General features: G+C 38.2%; 1 protein-coding gene across 1 annotated transcript in view; it reads right to left on the bottom strand.

Moving 5' to 3' along the window:
* TRAF3 (TNF receptor associated factor 3) overlaps positions 1–20,080 on the bottom strand; it is a 67,119-nt gene that overhangs the window by 27,708 nt on the left and 19,331 nt on the right. Inside the window, exons 2-5 of the mRNA XM_024215193.2 lie at positions 10,252–10,507; positions 7,755–7,806; positions 3,185–3,289; positions 2,182–2,349 (exon numbers count right to left, since the gene is read on the bottom strand). Of these exons, the coding sequence (XP_024070961.1) occupies positions 2,182–2,349; positions 3,185–3,289; positions 7,755–7,806; positions 10,252–10,490 (564 nt within the window). The 5' untranslated portion in view covers positions 10,491–10,507. The remainder of the gene's footprint in view (positions 1–2,181; positions 2,350–3,184; positions 3,290–7,754; positions 7,807–10,251; positions 10,508–20,080) is intronic.

Genomic DNA, 20,080 nt, shown 5'->3' with positions numbered 1-20,080 from the left:
TACAGAAAACAGTATATGTAAATCAAAAATAACTGTTGGTCTTGTTAAAGATAGGAATTAAAATATAAAAATACAACTCTTGAAAGATTGAAGTCTAATAACATAATTATAGACAAAAATGCATAACTAAGTTGTTTCAGGAAATGCAGCAAGAGAAGCTGAGAAACTTCTGCTTCTGTTATTCAAATCTCACTGTCATAAGACTAGACCTTTTAATTTTTCTGCTCCCTGAATAAAAAAAAAAGAGATATTCAGGAACCCAGGCTGCGTTCAATATGAACATATTTAAAGAATCACTAAGATTTACTCTACAGACACAATATTTAACCCCTAAAAATTAAGTGCAGAATGGCTTTAGACATCTCAATTCAACTATATCCCCAACAACTCCAACTTACAGATAGCAGACTTTCAAGTTTTCCTTTAACAGACAGTTTTGAGAGCTGAGTGAACAGAAGGAATGATCAGCTATATAAAAATAAGTATAACCAAAACTGTAGCATTGTTGTAACTTCTCTCTCCCTAGTTACAATGATGTACTTAAGTTATCTTATCTTTGTTAACTTTTTTTAAAAAAATAATCGAATCAGTAAAAAGAACAGGAGTACTTGTGGCACCTAAGAGACTAACAAATTTATTTGAGCATAAGCTTTCGTGGGCTACAGCCCACTTCATCGGATGCATAGAATGGAACACACGGAAAGAAGATATTTATACATACAGAGAACATGAAAAGGTGGAAGTAGCCATACCAACTGTAAGAGGCCAATCAATTGAGATATCTTCTTTGTGTGTGTTCCATTCTATGCATCCGATGAAGTGGGCTGTAGCCCACAAAAGCTTATGTTCAAATAAATTTGTTAGTCTCTAAGGTGCCACAAGTACTCCTGTTCTTTTTGCGGATACAGACTAACACGGCTGCTACTCTGAAATTGAATCAGCGTATCTGAATAAAAGGAGTATTTTAGAAAGTCATCCACTGGTTCATATCACTCACTAAATCTGGACTAACATGGGAGAAAGGCATCAGAATCTCTCTATTGTGTAGCCCGTATATAACATCTGCCTTTCTCCCATATTTTATTTATATATTTGCCTCTGTATAGTAATGCCTACAGGGTTAGAGGCTAATATGCCTCTATACAAATCATATTAAATAAATCACCAATGCCTCCTGTTAACCCACATATATTTGCTTTGTATTTTCAAAAATACACCCTTGTGAGCTTTGTCCCTATCTAACAGTAATAGCTAAAAACATAATTACTAGAAAGTGGAAAGTTCTAGCCATTCTCTAAGAGGTCCAGGGAGTTGTAGACATGGAAACATTGCACAAATATATAAAAAATAAATACAGTGAATATATATCAGAGTGGGCTCAATATCATAAGATGCAGTGTGTGATAACATACAAAGCCAAGCCACAGAACCTCCACAAATTCTGCCACGCATGACCAGAATGGTAGCCCCAATCTCTATCCTATAGTTCTATCCCACTTATAACACACTGCTTACCAGACACCCTACTCTTGGGCCAAAAATAATAATAATGCTTTCTAAATATGATCGCATATGGTACATGATATGCAGAGACAGTAAGTATTATTGAATTTGATGTCATGTCATTTTCTTCCTTATCAGCTTATACAAGAGTATCTAATTCCCTGCCACACCTGCAAAGGTGACGTAAAGCTGTTCTGGATGAGACAGCACCCAAACAAAGGAAAAATGATAATGTGCTATTCCTCTGAAACACATACTCCTGCTTGATGGTATATTGTTAGGATGGTAGATTTGCACAATATACCAATTTAAATAGGATGGAATAGAAAAATGTATGCCAAAAAATTACTTTAGTATTGCAGTTGTTCCCTGCATCATGTGAAAAATGTACTTTAAAAAACAACAACAACAAAAAAAACCCTGGTTCTTTCTATTTCTGGCGTTCAAATGTTTCCTGTTCAATTTAATTTATACTTGGGTTGTGACAACTTCCTCGACAGCAAGTATATCTTGACAGAATATTTTCCTTTTGAATTCAAAAGTGCTGAAGCAAATTTTGCCTTATTTAAGACTGAAAGCCCAATACCTCGGATGGTTGCTGAAAAAGAAGCATGTGAAAATTGGTCATTCTACATTACATGTAAGATCTGATTTTAGTGATGGAAGAAAACACTGCACCTGTAATGTAATCATTGGGACTTGGCTTTTACAGTATTTACATGTAGTTTCCCGATATTTACAGGTCTTTTCTACATGGTCTGGCAAGTCCTTCCGCAATATTTTCTCTCTGCAATCAGCACGGTGGCATGAAAGTTCTTCGAACTGACAGTCATTTCTCAAATGCATCTGTAAGATAAAACAATCAAGTTAATGACATTTTACATGTTTCTTCTTATCATACCCATGAAAGATAACTCTCCCAAAATAAACTCAGGACCAGAGTCTAATCTTAGATGTGCACCATGTTGTACCTCAGAACATCTGCCAACGCTATTGTGCATGACTACACAGCAATGGATTTACTGAGATACATATTTCTGAAGTTAGAATCTGACCCTCAGATGACTGCTATATTATGTCTTGAAGAGCCAAAATTTCAGATTATCTTAGATATTCAGAAGTACCAGAAGCGTCACAATTTCAAGTGTAAGTGGAAATACCTTTATATTAGAGGCCCAAAACTGGTAACAACGAAATATCAAAAAGGAATTCAAACTAAAAAAGAAAGTATGTGAAATAGCAAAAAAAATAGCTCAGTGAAAAACCACTTACACATCAGCCTTCCAGATCTGCAAAGCAACTGCATGTTACAGGTTTTCCAAATGAGCATCTAAGATTTGTTCTTAAAGTCTGAACATTCTAGCCAAAAACTTTTCCAAATTGAGAGTCTAAAGTTTAGGCACCTAAATAAGTAGCCTGATTTTCATAGATACTAAGAACACAGGACTCCTACTGAAGGATTTTTAGGTACCCCAAACCGAAAATGTTGGCCTATGACTAAGATTCTTTATGGATCAATTAAAAGTAGAGTTTCAAAAAAACTATTATGATCACTTCTATAAACAGTCAGATTAGCTCACATCACTGATTAATCAGGAAATAGGTGGATTAAAATTGAATTCTGTAGATTTTCCCATTCTTTAATTTGAAAGAAAGCTTGTGATGGCATCACAGTACTTACCAGTAATTGTGCCAGTGTTAGTAGTTCATTGCAGCCTTTGTTTTCATTTCTGCAATATATCTGAAGGGCAAGAAGCTCTCTCCTACAGCAGTTATCCTTAAATACCTGAAATTTGAAGCCACTTTGTTTTAGAGATTTAAAAAACAGTTGAAGAACATAACTTCAAATAAAGTAAAAATACTTTTTAAAACAATCCCACAATAGCAATATTAGTTCATTCAGGCTTTGAGTGCAGGGAGCTGACTGACACTGGAAACCAGAAAAAAATCCACACAGTTCACAAACTGAGAGGCAGCCTAACAAAGAAAAAACAAATAGGGCCTGCCTCTTTTTTTATTATTATTCTTTCTGGTATATGAAGAGGACTGAAAGCCTTCCCACACTTCCACTTTTTGAATTTTAAATATTTTTCTGATTGTTTCTCACATTGGACCAATTTCTGTTGGTGAGAGAGACAAGAGCTCTGTGTAAGCTCGAAAGCTTGTCTCTCTCACCTACAGAAGTCACTCGCGGATGGGGGAAAGACTAGGGGTAAAACATAAATTTTCCCAAATGAGGAAAGAACAGAGTGATTAACACAGAATAAAAGAGAGCATCCTATATGTAGTAACAAAGCATACATCAGAGCACAGCATACCCAGCAATAAAAATAGATATACCAAGACAGCGAGTAAATAGTTCCCAGTTAGAAATACCACAAAGGATTGAACTGAGTTGTAGAAAACTGAAGAGAGAGAACAGCAATAATCAGACAGGTACTTATCTATTTAGATATTTATATGTCCCTAAACCATAGTATCCAAATAAACACTATTCTTTTCCTTCCTATTCTTTTTTTCTTCCTTCCTATTCTATTGAAGATATAGCTTTATTAGTGTGTCCATATATAGAACATATGAGTACATGGGCTTTGTTAAAGAGATGACTTTTGCATTTAGTTCTTAACCCAGCGAGGTCAGTGGTCTTTCCTATCTTTTACAGGTATGAGTTCCACAGTTTAGGCTGGCTCCTGTGAAAGGTCAGTATCTTGCAAGCCTCTACTTATTGGGCAACAGTTTCATATTCCCAGTGGAACATAGCTGTTGTTTGGGGTCGTGGAGGGAGAGGTGATATCTCAGCTATCAGGAACAATTCCATCAAGGGCTTGGAACATCAATACAGAGACAGTGAAGTGAACTCTGTATTCACTTGGAAGACAAGGCAGAAAGAAAGCAGCAGAGTAACGTGTTCCCAGCAATCTGAATTAATACGAGAGGTTGCCACACTGTATGCTATGGATACTATTTTTAAAAAAGAAAAGAAAACTGGGTGTGGCTTCATTCCTAGATACAAGCTGCAATAAAGCAGGTCTGGAGATCATGAATACATGGATAATTATGGTTAGTTCCGAGTCCAATAGGAAAGAGTACAATCTTTTAGTCAGTTGCAGTTTGCCAACACCTCTGGCTACTTTACTGGGAAAGCAAACTTATAATGCTGTCAGTACTGCAGAGATAACATACAGTAGTAGAACTTCAGAGTTACCAGAATTATGAACTGACCAGTCAATCACACCCCTCATTTGGAACTGGAAGTATGCAATCAAGCAGCAGCAGAGAGAAGACCAGAAAAAAAAAAAAAAAAAAAAGAAAATACAGTACAGTGCTCTGTTAAACGTAAACTACTAAAAATATAAAGGGAAAGCTGCATTTTTCTTCTGCATAGTAAAGTTTCAAAGCTGCATTAAGTCTATGTTCAGTTGTAAACTTTTGAAAGAGTAACCATAACGTTTTGTTCAGAGTTCTGAACATTTAAGGGTTATGAACAACCTCCATTCCCGAGGTGTTCGTAACTTTGAGGTTCTACTGTAGTTGCATGAGAATTATTTTGCCTACTGCAACAGTAATAAAATTAAAGCAAAATTCTGATCACAGAATCTTCACTGCGATAGTTAGATGAAGCAGAAAGATTTTTGTATGCTTTTCGGACACCAGGTTAAGTTTAATGAGCGGGCACTTTTTTCCTCACACAAATCTACGTAACATGGATTTTTGTAATTTTTTTCCAAAATAATTCATAAACAATTTAAAGAGGCTGCAGTTTTGCATATCATAATAAAGATAATGGAAAGAGATTTTTGAATAATTTTACAAGGTGTTTCGACAGTTCTATAAAACCTTTGGGCTGTTCCATTTTGTGAAAGCAGAAGTTAGTGTGGAATTTCAGTTTTACAGAAAATAGTCATGACTTGCACAGTAAGTCTGGTATGTGTTCAATAATCCACGTTCTCCTTAGTTTCCTCCCCCTGTGCTGGTAGGAAAAGTTGAAGGTATGTGAGGTTTCCCAGCATATATAGCCAGGTGTCTGTCTGTTTGGGGTTTTTTAAGTGGGAAAGGTAAGGGGGAATGTTACATTAAGGTGATGACCTGGCTGGACATTTTTATTATTATTATAAATTATCTGCTTGATAGCAGCAACTAGGAACCCCAGCATGGCAACCACATCAGGGCCCCATTGTGCTTGGCACTGTTCAGAGAAGTAACAACAGATGACAATCCCTGCCCCAGACACCTCATAATCTCTATGGTACACAAAACAAAATGACTGTAGGGATGAGGTAACAAGATGAACAGAGTCTAGCACAAAAGCTATTTTTAAAATAAAAATCTGATTTAACTTATAGATACAGGAAATTGGATATAGATGTCATTAAATGGGAGGAAAGCCACTGCGGAAGACCTAAACCTAAGTGCAACAGATGTGTTTCTACTAAGGGGTCGCAGTGATAGGAAGATACCCTGTATAGCTAGCTACACTGTCTACAACACAGCACTCTGCAGAGCTCTCTGCATCCTGGAAGAGAACAATTTTGTGAAAAGGCTACAGAGAGATTGATATATCCAACATCTCTCTCTTGAGAGTAAGGGAGTACCTACATCAGTATAGAACTCATCTCAAAGCTTTGATAATCAAGGTGTCAGAACTGAATAAATGGTAATTACTATTCAAAAAGAACTTTCTTTTACACTGATGAAACATTACGTAGTCAATACCCTGTTTAAAGTGTGGGTGAAAAAATGGAAAAAAGGATGTCAATGAAATAACCTTCTTAACTGTGCACGTAAAGCAGTGGTCTCCAACCTTTTTACGCACAAGATCACTTTTTGAATTTAAGATCAATCCAGGATCTACCCCGCCCCTTTCCCCAAGGCGCCATCCCATTCACTCCATTCCCCGCTCCCTCTGTCACTCGCTATCCCCCACCCTCACTCACTTTCACCAGGCTGGGGCAGGGGTGCGGGAGGGGGTGTAGGCTCTGGGCTAGGGCCTAGGGGTTCGGAGTGTGGGAGGGGGCTCTGGGCTGAGCCTGGGCCAGGGGGTTGGAGTGCAGGAATGAGGGGTGTACGTTCTGGGAGGAAGTTGGGGTGCAGGGGTCATATGGTCACACTGCATCTAATCTCATAGAATCCACTGGACATTTCATGGAGTTTTACTTTTTATTTGTGTCATTTGTGGTTTACAGATCCAAAATCCTTCAGGGATTGTCATAAATCAGTGTAACATTCTCAATTGTGGGGTATGCATTGGTTGAGCCTGGGGGGCAGGGGGTTGGGATGCAGGAGTGAGGGGTGTGGGCTCTGGGAGGGAGTTTGGGTGCAGGAGGGGACACCAGGCTAGGGCAGAGTGTTGGGGTGCAGAAGAGAGTGAGGGGTGTGGGCTCTGGGAGGGAGTTTGGGTGCAAGAGGGAACTCCGAGCTGTGGCAGTGTGTTGGTGTGCAGGAGGGGGTGAGGGGTGTGGGAGGGAGTTTGGATGCAGGAGGGGGCTCTGGGCTGGGGCAGGGGCGTGGGTGCGAGGTGCAGGCTCTGGCCGGGAGATGCTTACCACAGACAACTCCTGGTCGGTGGTGCAGCGGGGCTCAGGCAGGCTTCCTGCCTGCTTTGGCCCCATGCTGCTCCCAGAAGCAGCTGGCTACTGGCACATCTCTGCAGCCCCAGGGCGGGGTGCAGGGGAGGCGGCTCTGTGAGCTGTCCCCGCCCCCAGCACCATCCCTGCAGCTCGGTTCCCAGCCAATGGGAGCTGCAGGGGCAGTGCTTGCGAGCACGGGCAGCACCTGGAGACCCGCTGCCTCCCTCCCCTCCAGGGGCCGCAGAGACGTGCTAGCAGCCAGTCACTTCTGGGAGCGGCGTGGGGCCACGGCAGGTAGGCAGCCTGCCTGAGCCCCGCTGCGCCAGACCAAGATCAGCTCCTCGACTGATTCACCTGGAGTGGCACTCGGGTGAGCTCGGAGGAACTCGGGGCCATTTGGTCAGGATCGGAGGCGACTTTTAGCTGCCTGGAGATCGTGATCGAATGGCAGAGGCTCCAGGATCAACCAGCGTTAAGGCTTCCAATCCTGTATGGTTACTACTTTGGCATGCTGTAAGACATACTAGGCTCAAGTTGTACAATAAAAATTTTTCCCAAGAAACAGCATTATAACGCTTTAAAAAAAAAAAAAAAAAAAAAGATTTCTGCAAAGTAGAAAAACACATTTTAAATAAATCATAGCAATTGAATATTAGGAATAAGAGACTATTTTAACAACAATACCTTATCTTTAACTATGTTCTCTTGACACGCTGTACATTTTGGATTAGAAGAACTGGAGAGAAAAAAATAGACAAATTATTTTCTATCCCACGTTGAATTTTCTGTATTTATCAGATTTTAGATTGGTGCAAGTAAATCAAAGGCGTCTTGTTTAATTATAATTGCTCAAAGTATTTAAAAATATTAATGATTAAGAAAGTATAGCTCAATGAAAGTTAGTATAGAATCAAATGGAACAAATACTACTAACATTAAAGAAAACAAAATATAAAGTAATCCTTCAAGAGAATTTGAAAACTGAGTAAATAGTTGAATTCAACTTCCACTTACAATGGAAAATGCTTTTTTAACTATTAAAAAAAACGTATTTAATAGCAGCATAAAATGAAGTACAGACTTCCTTTGCCAGGATTTTTCTTCTTTCTTGTTGTGATGGTCCTGAATATAGTCATTTTAAACATCTACCTATTTCTTCATCAGATACAAAGATCAATTTAGATGCGTTTATACACCATAAATTATGGGAACAATATGAACAGCCACAATGGATGAAACATTGGTCAATTCAGCCTGGGGAACTGTACCTGGCATTCCAAAGGAAGGAAAAAAGAAAACAACAACAACAGCCATAATGCTTCCAGCCAATTGTTCAATGCTTTACATGGAAAAAATAACATCCATTCCTAACTTCTACAGCAGGGCTTTGGGGCTGTGCTCCGGCTCCGCTCCCACTCCAGGCAAAAACCTGCAGCTCCACTGCTCCGGAGCTGCTCCGCGCTCCAGCTCCGGGCTCCGCTCCAAAGCCCTGTTTTACAGCACGCCTGATCCAGCAGCTCTGGTTACCTCTCAGTATTTCAGCATGCATAGACAAAACGATTATTAGTGTCTATTACATACCTAGCTCTTTTTAAAAAGCCAGGCATAATTTGACTCAATCTCCTATGTCAGTAAATTCTACAGCATGATTATATAGGCCATGAAATATTATTTAAAGGAAACCTAAATTTACCTCATGCCCCTCCCCCCACGCACACACACACACTTCTCCCAGTAATCTTCCCTCGATTATTAATCCCTATTCCATCCCTTATTTGTACAGTTGCCTTTATTTGTGTTTGGATTGTAATCTCTTGTAGAACAGGTAAATTATTCTATTTTTATAAAGTGACTTGTACAGTATAAATAAGTTATTGCTGTTAATAATATTATGGGTCACTAAAGGAATGACTGATCAACTGTTGCTGTCATTCAGGTTGAATATTCCAATCAAATCCTACCCCGTCCCAATTAACTAATCCTACTCCTTGTAATTGCACATGGTATGTAAATCTCAACATGCTTCTGAGTATCTTCATTGCCTCACAGCTTCAATATCGTCAATATTTTTCTTAAGGTGCGGTGAACAAAATTGGAGACAGTATTCCACATGAGGGTATATACTGTGTGATACAAGGTCATCATTTTCTAGCTTTTACTGAATGCACTCAAGCATCCTATTTGCTCTTTTAAACTACTGCTGCATACGGAGCAGATAGCTTCACTGAAGTTTCTCCTCAGATGACCCTGAGAATGCACAGCTCACTAGCATATAATCAGTGTGTACTTAACCATATGTTGACAGTGGATGTGAAATATTTGTAACTAATATCTGTTATTAACCACAGACGACTGCTTCCTAAAAATGTATATTCAGAAAAATTACTAGATTTCTTAGCACAAACAGAAATTTATGAGAAAATAATATACGTATCACAACAACTCTTTTTCCTATTATAAATTTGATGCACTGAATAGGAGAGAGAAAAGGATTTGTTACTTAAATGTATCTAACTCCACTAGCCCTTCACACTCAACCTCTGAAACAATGCTATATTTCCACAATGAAATATAGTCTGTTGCATACACCGAGCCAGAATAGTTATGGGGAATAAGTAGAAGGAAAAAAATTCCCAAATTCTATTTCCGCTCCATTCCTGGTGAAGGGGGTGGCCTGGGGCAACTCACTTCTTTCCTCTGCTGCAAGTTTCCCATCAATAAAAAGAGGATATTACTAAATATCTACCCCACAAGTATGCTGCTCGGATTAAAGTTTGTGCAATATTTTGAACATGCTAAGTACTATGCATTTATTGTTATTTCAAAACTCGAACTAACGTGTACCGAATACCATCAGCAGCAACGTATCAGAGATGAGATGCAAATGAAACATATTTAAATTGTCAGGTATTACTAAAAAGCTAGATTTATTTTTTTTTACCTTTAAAAATAACAGCTGCATTTTTATTCTCATGTTACCATGAATAGTTGCATAACTCAGCATTCTTATGAAAAAATAAACTAATAAAAAATTAATTTGTTATTTTGCACTCTATCTCAGGCCCTATAATCTTTAAATTGCTAAAAAAAATGTACATGCAAGACAAGATGGAAAAACGACATTTGTTTAACCTGAATTTTCAATCATATTAACATTTTTAACACAGTAAGAAACACGTACCTTAACAATGCATTAATGCAGGTTTCACAGAATCTGTGGCCACATTCCGTCTGTTTAGGATTGCACAATATGAGATGACACTTTTCACATTTATATTTGTCTTCCACTGTGTTTACAAATTTCTCTTTATAACCGCCTTGTTCTGGAACATAAATTGATCCTGGAGTGTGATCAGGGTTCGCCCTTTGTTGTACCATTTCTACAGACACAGGGGGTTCTGTCTTTTTACTGGTGTCCATATTGTAATAGGTAATTTCTGTGAAAGAAAAAAAAGCATAAGGCATAGCTCTCTACAGCTCTAACAATAACTCATCAGTGCATATAGGCATACACATACTTTCATCTTTCTACGAACATTTGTAATAGCTGTAAAAAAGTGATAAGTTTCTCTATACACATTTACATATACAAATATAAAAATGCAGGTGCACATATGAACATAGATAGGCAAAGTTAGCATATTTGCATAAAATATTAAAATGTGGTAAATTTGTAAAAGTATTGTTCCTTTTTCAAGGGCTCTAAAAGGCCAAGAGCCAAATACTAGTCCTGCGAGCAAAACCTTAATTACCTGTGGAAAACACGCTGGGATTTGTGCAGAGGGAGTAGTGAAAGACACACATTCCTCCTTTCATTCTGCCAGAAATGTCTCCAGTACCTGCACTGCTAGGCCACAAGCACCACTACTGGCTGCGGCAAGAAGCAGCAGATGCAGTCTGCCTCTGCCCTCAGTGTAGGAGTTTGGGAACAGTGGGTCCACAATGTGCATAGAACCACTTGGCCACACCCTTGGCCCATCAACATTACTCCTGATGAGCAGCACCAGATCACAGCAGAGCTCTGTATCACACAGCACAGGGGACATGGAGTGGACTCCTCCACTGTTCTGGCTTTTCTGTTGCATTTTAGGCCGTGGCTACACTCAAAACCTCAAAGCGCTGCCACGGGAGCGCTTTGAAGTGCTAATGTGGTCGTGCATCAGTGCTGGGAGAGAGCTCTCCCAGCGCTGCAGGTACTCCACCTCCACGAGGGCATTAATTTACAGCGCTGGGAGCACGGCTTCCAAGGGAAAGAGATCCACAAGTACAAGTACAAGTCCACTCCCCAGAGGAAACAGGTCCACATAACAGGACTGCTCTGTTAATGCAGCGGAACGCAGCACAATTGGCCTGTTCAGGAAAGAATTAACACAGTTGAAGACTGAATTACAGTATCTATTATGGCAGAGATTGTGATTCTTTAAGGTCAGTGTACAAAGAATTGGCAGAACAACTGAAGGGAGAATACATTTGTTCAATTTAAAAATGCTTTAAATATAGTTTCCCAACCTATCTTGTGCACCAAAAATCAAGAGATGTTAATGGAGGACCTAGGCAAATACAGGAAATAGCATAACTGGGCGTTAGAGAGTACCTGCTTATTTACAGGAATGATGTATACATGATTATCAACATGGAATCTTTCTACCATGCAGAATTAGAGGGTAACTACCCTGTTTCCCCGAAAGTAAGACATCCCCCGAAAATAAGACCTACTTCCAGTTTTGCCTCTTGCTGTAATATAAGGCATCCCCCCAAAAATAAGACCTCCCCGATAATAAGGCCACCCTGGAATATAAGGCCCCGAAGCTCCAGGAAAAATAAGACCTCCCCTGAAAATAAGACCTAGCGCATCTTTGGGAGCAAAAATTAATATAAGACACTGTCTTATTTTCGGGGAAACAGGGTAGTATCTGAAATATGAATGAACTTTTGGTAAAAGTACATGGGTATCTCCTAACCACTTCTATTAGAAATGAACCCTTGTGGTTACTCATGTATTTCACCTTCCTTAAATTGAAAGGGGCCCAATTCTCCTCTCTTATACACTAGTGTAGCTCCACCAACTACAATGGCAGTAATATACCTTCAATTCCAAATATACCACACTGAAAACAACCCCATAAAAACAAAAATTACTTTATACCTGCACGTGCTATTTATGATTTCCTAGTTCCTTTTGTTAAATATGATATTTATATTTGTGATTAAACAAAGGTTCCTTGTAGTCCATTTTTGAATTTACAACCTCACAATTCACCTGGCAACAGTGCAGCACCAAACACCTACATATAACTTAATTGCAGAATTAAGCAGTAGATTGCATGGTATGGGAGAAAGAGCTCTTATTCAAATACTAGTTTCTAGAATAACTGGAGTATAAAGAAACCAGACCAAGTCTGCTGCACTGAAGTGTTCTTCAGAGATCAGAGGGCCCGATGTCTTGGTAAAACATGATTTGAAGAGGTATCAAGGAGGAAAGAGAGACAGCGTGTGTTGGATGAGAACTAGAAGACTTGCACCAGAACTCTGTGGAGAGCAAACCTGGATTGCCCAACAGAGTGAATAGGGCTGTAATCAAGCCAAGAGAATAACAAGGCCTGGCAAGGGTCTCAGCAGCAGGCATAATGAAGAATGAGCAGACTGTAGTGATACTGAAAAGGAAAGTGCCAGGACTCCATGAGGGTGGTTATGGGGATGAGAATAAGAAGCAAGTCAGAGGTAACTGAGGTTCAGAGTCTGAGACAAGAAGGATAGAAGAGCTTTAAAGGTGAGAAAGAAATTCAGTTTTGGAGACTGTTTTTGATTAGTGAGCAGTACAGTTGAAGATGCACTGCTGGACAGAAGGAGGTGAGATCAGTGTGAATTTAGGACCTATCTGTCTGGAGGTGGTTGCTGAAACCATGCAAGAGGATGAGATCACCAAGAGATAAAAAGAGGAGAGGGCTGAACCCTGGAGAGTGCCCAAAGAAGGATCTGAATGCGGGAAGGAGTTGGGAAAAGGAGCCACTAAAGTTGATACTGAAGAAGCAGTCCTCCAGTTAGGAGGCCCAGGAGAACAGAGCTCCACAAACAGGAGCAGTAGAATGGTAAAGAAAAACAATGGAGAACAGGCAATCAGGGTTTAATGCACAAAAAATGGTATCCCAATGAAGGGAAGAAATAAAACTAAATGAAGATGTTCTAAAACCTAAATAGTACTTTTGCTTCACCAAGAACTGAGCAATTAGCCACAACAAGGGGGGAAAAGAAGTAATACTCAAGATTCAACCAGAAATGCATATTGAACATAGAACAAGCAGCAGGTGACAGTTTCATAGAGATATGAATCTGCTTGAAGGCTGGATTGTCAGCTGGCAAATGAGACTTCATACTGATATATCTACACAAGGCCCCACAGGACTCCACTTTGTGAAATGACATATATTGGACATCTCTTCAAAAGAAAATTATCAGTAAAATTCCAGTAAACAGTATCTTGCTAGGTAACTCTCCTGACAGTGAGATATTTTTTGCCTTTTTTCAAGAAAGTTTGTCATACATGAAAAGCTAAAAAAAAAAAAATGTTCAGCATCTGGTAGCCAACTGGGTGAAGAATTCTCTTCTCTAGCACACTAAACTAGAAAATTCTTACAAAGCAAAACAGTTGAAACCATCCACAAAGCACTACAGTAATAAACACAGAACGGATTTAAAAGCACATTGACAAGCACTTTATTATACTGTAAGGGCTGTATTTCAAAAGGGCAGGGAATTCATATGAATACTTCACATTAGGTGCTCGAACTGACTAATTGCATGCATGGGGGTACTTTCACCTGCATATGCATTAGCTAGGTGCATATGCAATTAGAGGTAAACACAAATGTGGGTAATACACAGATCTCAGATTTTGAAAATTTGGCACTACATTTTTGTTTATACACCACTACAGATCATGGTGCCTTTTTTCATTTGGGTGAACTTTAACGGAGGGACTCAGTTTACATCCACTAAGCAAATTTTTCAAAGGAGATGTAAATTTCAGGCACAAGGTTCCATCTAGGTAAGTTACTATTGCACCCACGGTACAAAGAAGCCGACTTCCAGAAAACAGAACCCCTGAAGCTAAGAGCAACAACTGATATCTCAGTTTTCCTGTGCACCTTATCACTCAATTAAAGTGACAGCTGTTTCAGGAACAAATTCTTAAGGACTCAATAGCAGATCTCCATTAGAAAACACAAACTGGAGTCCTGTAGCATGCCTGTGCACAGTATTTTTCAGAAATTAAAACAGAGCCGCTAGTCATTCTATGACTAATCCCATTTTACTCACTAGAATTCTGGTGCAAGTTCCATACTATAAGGATTTTCATTTTTGTCCCCATCACAGATTTTACATTTTGCAGATACTTGCAGCTATCATAATAGTATCAGCTAAATCTACATGAAAAGGTGATGTACAAGTAAAACCTTTAGGAGTGGGAGGCTCTTACTTAATTCACAAGGACAAATCAAATTTTAAGTCAGAGTAAAGATCTGAGCAGACATGACTCCAACCTTTGAGCAGCTGAGCTTAAACAATAACATAAATCCAGGGTGCTAAACTATATTTTAAAATTTATATGTGAATGTAGCTTGTACCAAGACCTGTGGGGTAGCGACTAAGACAACAGCAGAGAATAACCTGGAACTTCAACTCATGCTACTCATTGTGAGGTCAAATCATTAATAAAAACACCACCATGCCAGATGAAGTACTCAGTCTGGCATGTATAGCTGAGCTCAGCTGGATGACTCACATGGCTCAGTTTTGGAGGGGATCATTAGTGTCTCCGAACGGGAGGGCAAACTGCCAACAAAACCTCAAAGATCCAATACTATGGTTCTTGTTCAATAAACCATTTCTTAACACAAGTGTCATCGTTATCTATTACCCAGCCTCTAACTTCCCTTTTCTGGGGAAAATAATTAAGAAGATAAGTAGTGGTGAAACTTTCCATTCTTTTAACATCAGACAATCACGTTTCAGACCAGGACAAGTATGGAAACAGCAATATCAGATGTCTCTGCTAGCTGTGTTACATTTTTCAGTAACCTTTGATACAATCAACTACAAGGTGCTATTTACATCTCTGCTGGATTTGGCAGAGGTGGAAGTAATTGCCTTAGAATAGTTCTGCTTTTTCCTCTCATAGAAATGGAAGACTGCTCTTCCTCTTTGAGGGCTCTCCTTTGTGGTGTTCCACCAGGCTCTGTCTTGTCACTTCTCTGATTCAACATGTAGATGAAGCCTTCAGAGGAAGACAATGAAACATGGGCTACAGTGTCTTCAATGTGCTGAAAAACTAGACTCTGTTGTTGCTTGAACTTCACACATTTTGTGTTGTTTAACCCTAAGTTTTTAAAAAGCATGTAGACAACCTATAAAGGCTCACTTTGTATACAAAATTTAGGCATGTGCTAGAGTGTAGCTTTCGATCAGTAACTTTTAATCATTTAATGCTCTAATTCAGGAGATTCTATCTCCAAGCTAATTGCTGAGCAATACCATTTTATTGCTCAAAACTATACTGTGTATCATAGGGCCAGCTTCAGAGTCCTTAATTTGAAGCTGCCCTAGCAAACATCTAGCACAGACTTTATGCTTATTTGTGTAAGGATTGAACTGCAGATTGTTGAAATGAAGAAAGAAAGAAAGAAAGAAAGAAAAAGAAAGAAAGAAAATGAGTGGAGAGAACAAACAGAACTATCTTCCTGAACATGCAAAAGAAATATAGTTTTATAATTACGAGCCTATATTAGGACCAAAGATTAGAAACTGGAAGCAAAAGTTATCTGCTGACACAAGAGTGTTCCAGGAGCTGGAAAGCACGGGGATTCCCAAACAAGGAACAAATGGGTAAAATAAGGAAAACAGTTCTCACCCGTAAAACAAAAGATATTAACAGTCCAAAAAAAAAAAAAGGTATAAAAGTAATATCTGTTTAAAAGATCAGAAGAGATGATCAGTGTGGAGGTACAGTTATTTACAAACAAATTTACCCTCAATCTTTGAGGAAAACAATATCTATGGGCAATTCTGTAATTCTCATTTGAGCTAAGACACCCATATTGGGAATTATGACAAGACTAAGACATGCAGATCTCTTGGGGGGGGGGCAAATCTTTCTATGCAGCAATAATCTATACAAAATGTTTTTGTGCGTCACCTCTAGCAATATTAAAAATATTTTTCAATGTAGAAATATTCATTCTGCATTCACATCAATACTAAGTTTTAATAATTTTCTTTATCGTTCATATACAGAGCCTCTTAACCATAAAATATTCAAGAAACAGTGTATACCCATGACAATCTCTCTCAAAAATATTATCCTATTACGGTACCTCCTGAAGGCCTCAATAAAGATTGGGGTGCCAGTGTTTTAGGCACTGTATAAGAATAAAGTTATTTGCAGAATGCAGTGAACAATAGGAATATTGCAGATACATGTAGATCTAAAAGTCCTGGTCTTACTACTCATGTCCTTTTAAACTATAACAGGAGGTACATGTAATGACCAAACATCTTACTAAACTATATAAGGAAACCATGATTAGTTGCACTAAATATGAATAGTTATATTTCCAATATTTAAAGGAAATGTGAATGATTTTTCTTAACTAACCTGCTATCAGTTGTCAATGGTTACAAAAGTAGAAGAAATTAAAAAAAACCATTAGTTCCAGTTAAATAATTATGTTAAACTACCAAAGAAGAGAATGAATGAAGACAGACTAATTTAGTTACTGTTTAGGCAGGAAAAAGTTATCTGATCAAAATCTTAAGATTTGTGCTTGGAACAGAATACAATTTCTTCAGTGGTTTTCAAACTTTTTAGGCTGCATAGCACTTTCCAAATAATGTAGTCTACTATGTACTCCCATATGAAATAGGGTCATAATATAAATATGAAAACAGAAAAATAAAAAGGTCTGTAAGGGATAACACGATGCAACACAACATACAAGTCCTAGAGTGTGTTGTCCTGGATACTACTATTATTATTATTAGCCAACAATTTTATTATATATACACTTTCATTTTGGATAAAAATAGTCCCTCATACAAGTTTCTAGTTGTTGATTAGATGCTAAGTTGTACTATATAAAATGCGTTGTCTGCCATTACAGGATTTTTCACACATACCCCGACAAGAGCTCATGTACCCCAGTTTGAAAACTACAGAATACAGTAGCATACCTCTATATCCAAACAGGAAAAGGACATCTAAGCTTGGACAGGAAGCAAAAGACAACAGAAAAATGAACAGTGAAGCAGTATCCTTTCAAACAATGATGTGGATCCCTTCATCTACAAAATAAGCAGAACAAACACCAGCTTAACTTCAAATCCAAATAGGTTTTTTACTGTGTTTATTTTTCAGAATTATCTCAGATGATCAGATAATCAGATTGCTAGATGTTTTTAGCCTTTTAATTTTGTTGACAGATGTCAGTCATATCAGTCTTTAAGAATTACTCTTAGATTGCTTCAGTATAAGGTTACCATGAGCAAGCTAAGACATTTCTAACTTAAATTTCAGAATTCCTTATTTTATCAGTTATTTTTGTTTTTTCATATTTCCCTGTTATACAGGGATTTAAGGGCACCTCATTCACATTTTTATTAAATAGAACCACACATTTTCTTCCACCTTTAATTTCAGAAGCAAACCTAAATAGGAGACTACATATTTTACAAACAGAGGTCTCTGCAGGGCAGAATATGCATTATAATCAATTACAACTCATTACAGTGACAAAGTGACAGGAAATTTCATTCAGAGAGATGCTTCCACCACTCTCATCGATCCAGTACATACAGCAGAATACATATCTTTTGCTTAGCATTTTCCCTCTAGAATCCTCAAGCATAAGTGAGGATTTCTTTATTATAAAGATTTCTTACTGTAGACGACCATTCCTACAATATCCTACCACCAATACAAAACATACACAATAAAAGATTCTGCCATGCACCATTCCTACCCATCAACCAAATGACAGTCAACTGGAAGTCCCACAATTTAGTGGAAAAAAGACAGAGAAAAATGTAATTATCTTGCATTGTAGCATAAATATATCTAGGCGATGATGGACACGTCAGAGGAAAAGAGTTCTAAAGCCAAAGGATCTTCCACTGAGGTGGTCATAATTCTTGTTTAAAAAAAACCTTTAAGCAAACACCACACACAAATTAGAATCAGGAATTAAATCCAGGGACAACAGTAAGAGTATTCAAGTGGCAGCAAACAACTGCCATGGCATGGCATACAGTCTTTTAAACCATCTGAGGTCATTGTTCTATCTTGCTATAATATTTACAGAACCTCAAATATTTTCCACCAGGTGGACCAGAATCTCATACTAAACATACATTTTTGATAGTGCATGTTCTTTTCAAAGCTATCGTCCCAACTGACATATCTAATACAATTGTGTTAATGTACTTACACATTAACTAACAACTAGACATAAATAAATGAAAAGGGGCATTTTCTCTACCCTTGCATTCCAAGTATTAGTGGGAAAAAGCCAAAAGTTCAGTTTTTAAGACAAAAATACACTGATTTTTTTTTTAACTAACAACAGGTTTTTGGTGGGAGAGTTTCCCTACCATAGCATAATCTCCCCCACCCCCCTCTCTATTTAATCAAAGTTTTGGGAAACTGCCATATTTTAAGCACCATTCCCTATTTTTAGATCATATCTGTAGGATCAAGCAATCAAAAGTGAGAAATCTGCAGCAACTAATATAGCTAAATTAAAAAGTTCTTGGGGAAAATGGTGTTTTTCCTCATTTCTAACCATCAATGCTGGTTATTAATTCATTTCAGATTAAAAAGAGGGTGAGTTATTTCTATCTTCCTCTGTTTAATATATAATCTCAAATTCCTATACACAGATGAAAAGAACACAGATTTATCACAGATCTTTTTTTCCTGGTTTTGGGGAATCCTTGTAATTTAATGATTTAGGGTGAGATTTTCAAATGTGCCTAACCTCTATAGGCATTCAATCCCCATTCAAATTTCAATGAGTATAGATAGTGACTGTGAAATGCTCAGGGAGATTAGAGGAGCTATAAAAATAAAAGACTCAATAATAATGAGTTTATAACCTCAGGATGGGTTGCAGAGATAAAGTTTCTTGACACCTTAAATGACTGCTTCTTGGAGCAGCTAGTCCTGGAACCCACAAGAGGAGAGGCAATTCTAGATTCGTGAAGCACAGGATCTGGTCCAAGAGAAGAATACAGCTGAACCGCTTGGTAATAGTGACCATAATATATTAAATTTAACATCCCTGTGGCAGGGAAAACACCACAGAAGCCCAGCACTGTAGCATTTAATTTCAGAAAGGGGAACGACACAAAAATGAGGAAGTTAGTTAAACAGAAATTAAAAGGTACAGTGCCAAAAGTGAAATCCCTGCAAGCTTCATGGAAACTTCTTAAAGACACCATAATAGAGGATCAACTTAAATGTATACCCCAACTTAAAAAAAAACATAGTAAGAGAACCAAATAAGTGCCACCGTGGCTAAACAACAAAGTAAAAGAAGCAGTGAAAGGCAAAAAGGCATCCTTTTAAAGTGGAAGTTAAATCCTAGTGAGGAAAATAGAAAGGAGCATAAACTCTGGCAAATGAAATATAAAAATATAATTATGACAGCCAAAAAAGAATTTGAACTGCTAGCCAAACACTTAAAAAAATTTTAAGAACATCAGAAGCAGGAAGCCTGCTAAACAACCAGTGGGGCCTCTGGATGGTCGAGATGCTGAAGGAGCACTCAAGGACGGATAAGGCCATTGCGGAGAAACTAAATGAATTCTTTGTATCGCTCTTCATGGCTGAGGATGTGAGGGAGATTCCCAAACCTGAGACATTCTTTTTAGGTGACAATTCTGAGGAAAAAGAACAGGAGTACTTGTGGCACCTTAGAGACTAACAAATTTATTAGAGCATAAGCTTTCGTGGGCTA

The sequence above is a fragment of the Terrapene carolina genome, unplaced genomic scaffold, assembly GCF_002925995.2.
Source record: "Terrapene carolina triunguis isolate 2854851 unplaced genomic scaffold, T_m_triunguis-2.0 Scaffold189, whole genome shotgun sequence".
NCBI classification, from domain to species: domain Eukaryota; kingdom Metazoa; phylum Chordata; order Testudines; family Emydidae; genus Terrapene; species Terrapene triunguis.
Note: the sequence above shows the minus strand (reverse complement) of the source record. Positions and strands in the feature narration are given on the sequence as shown.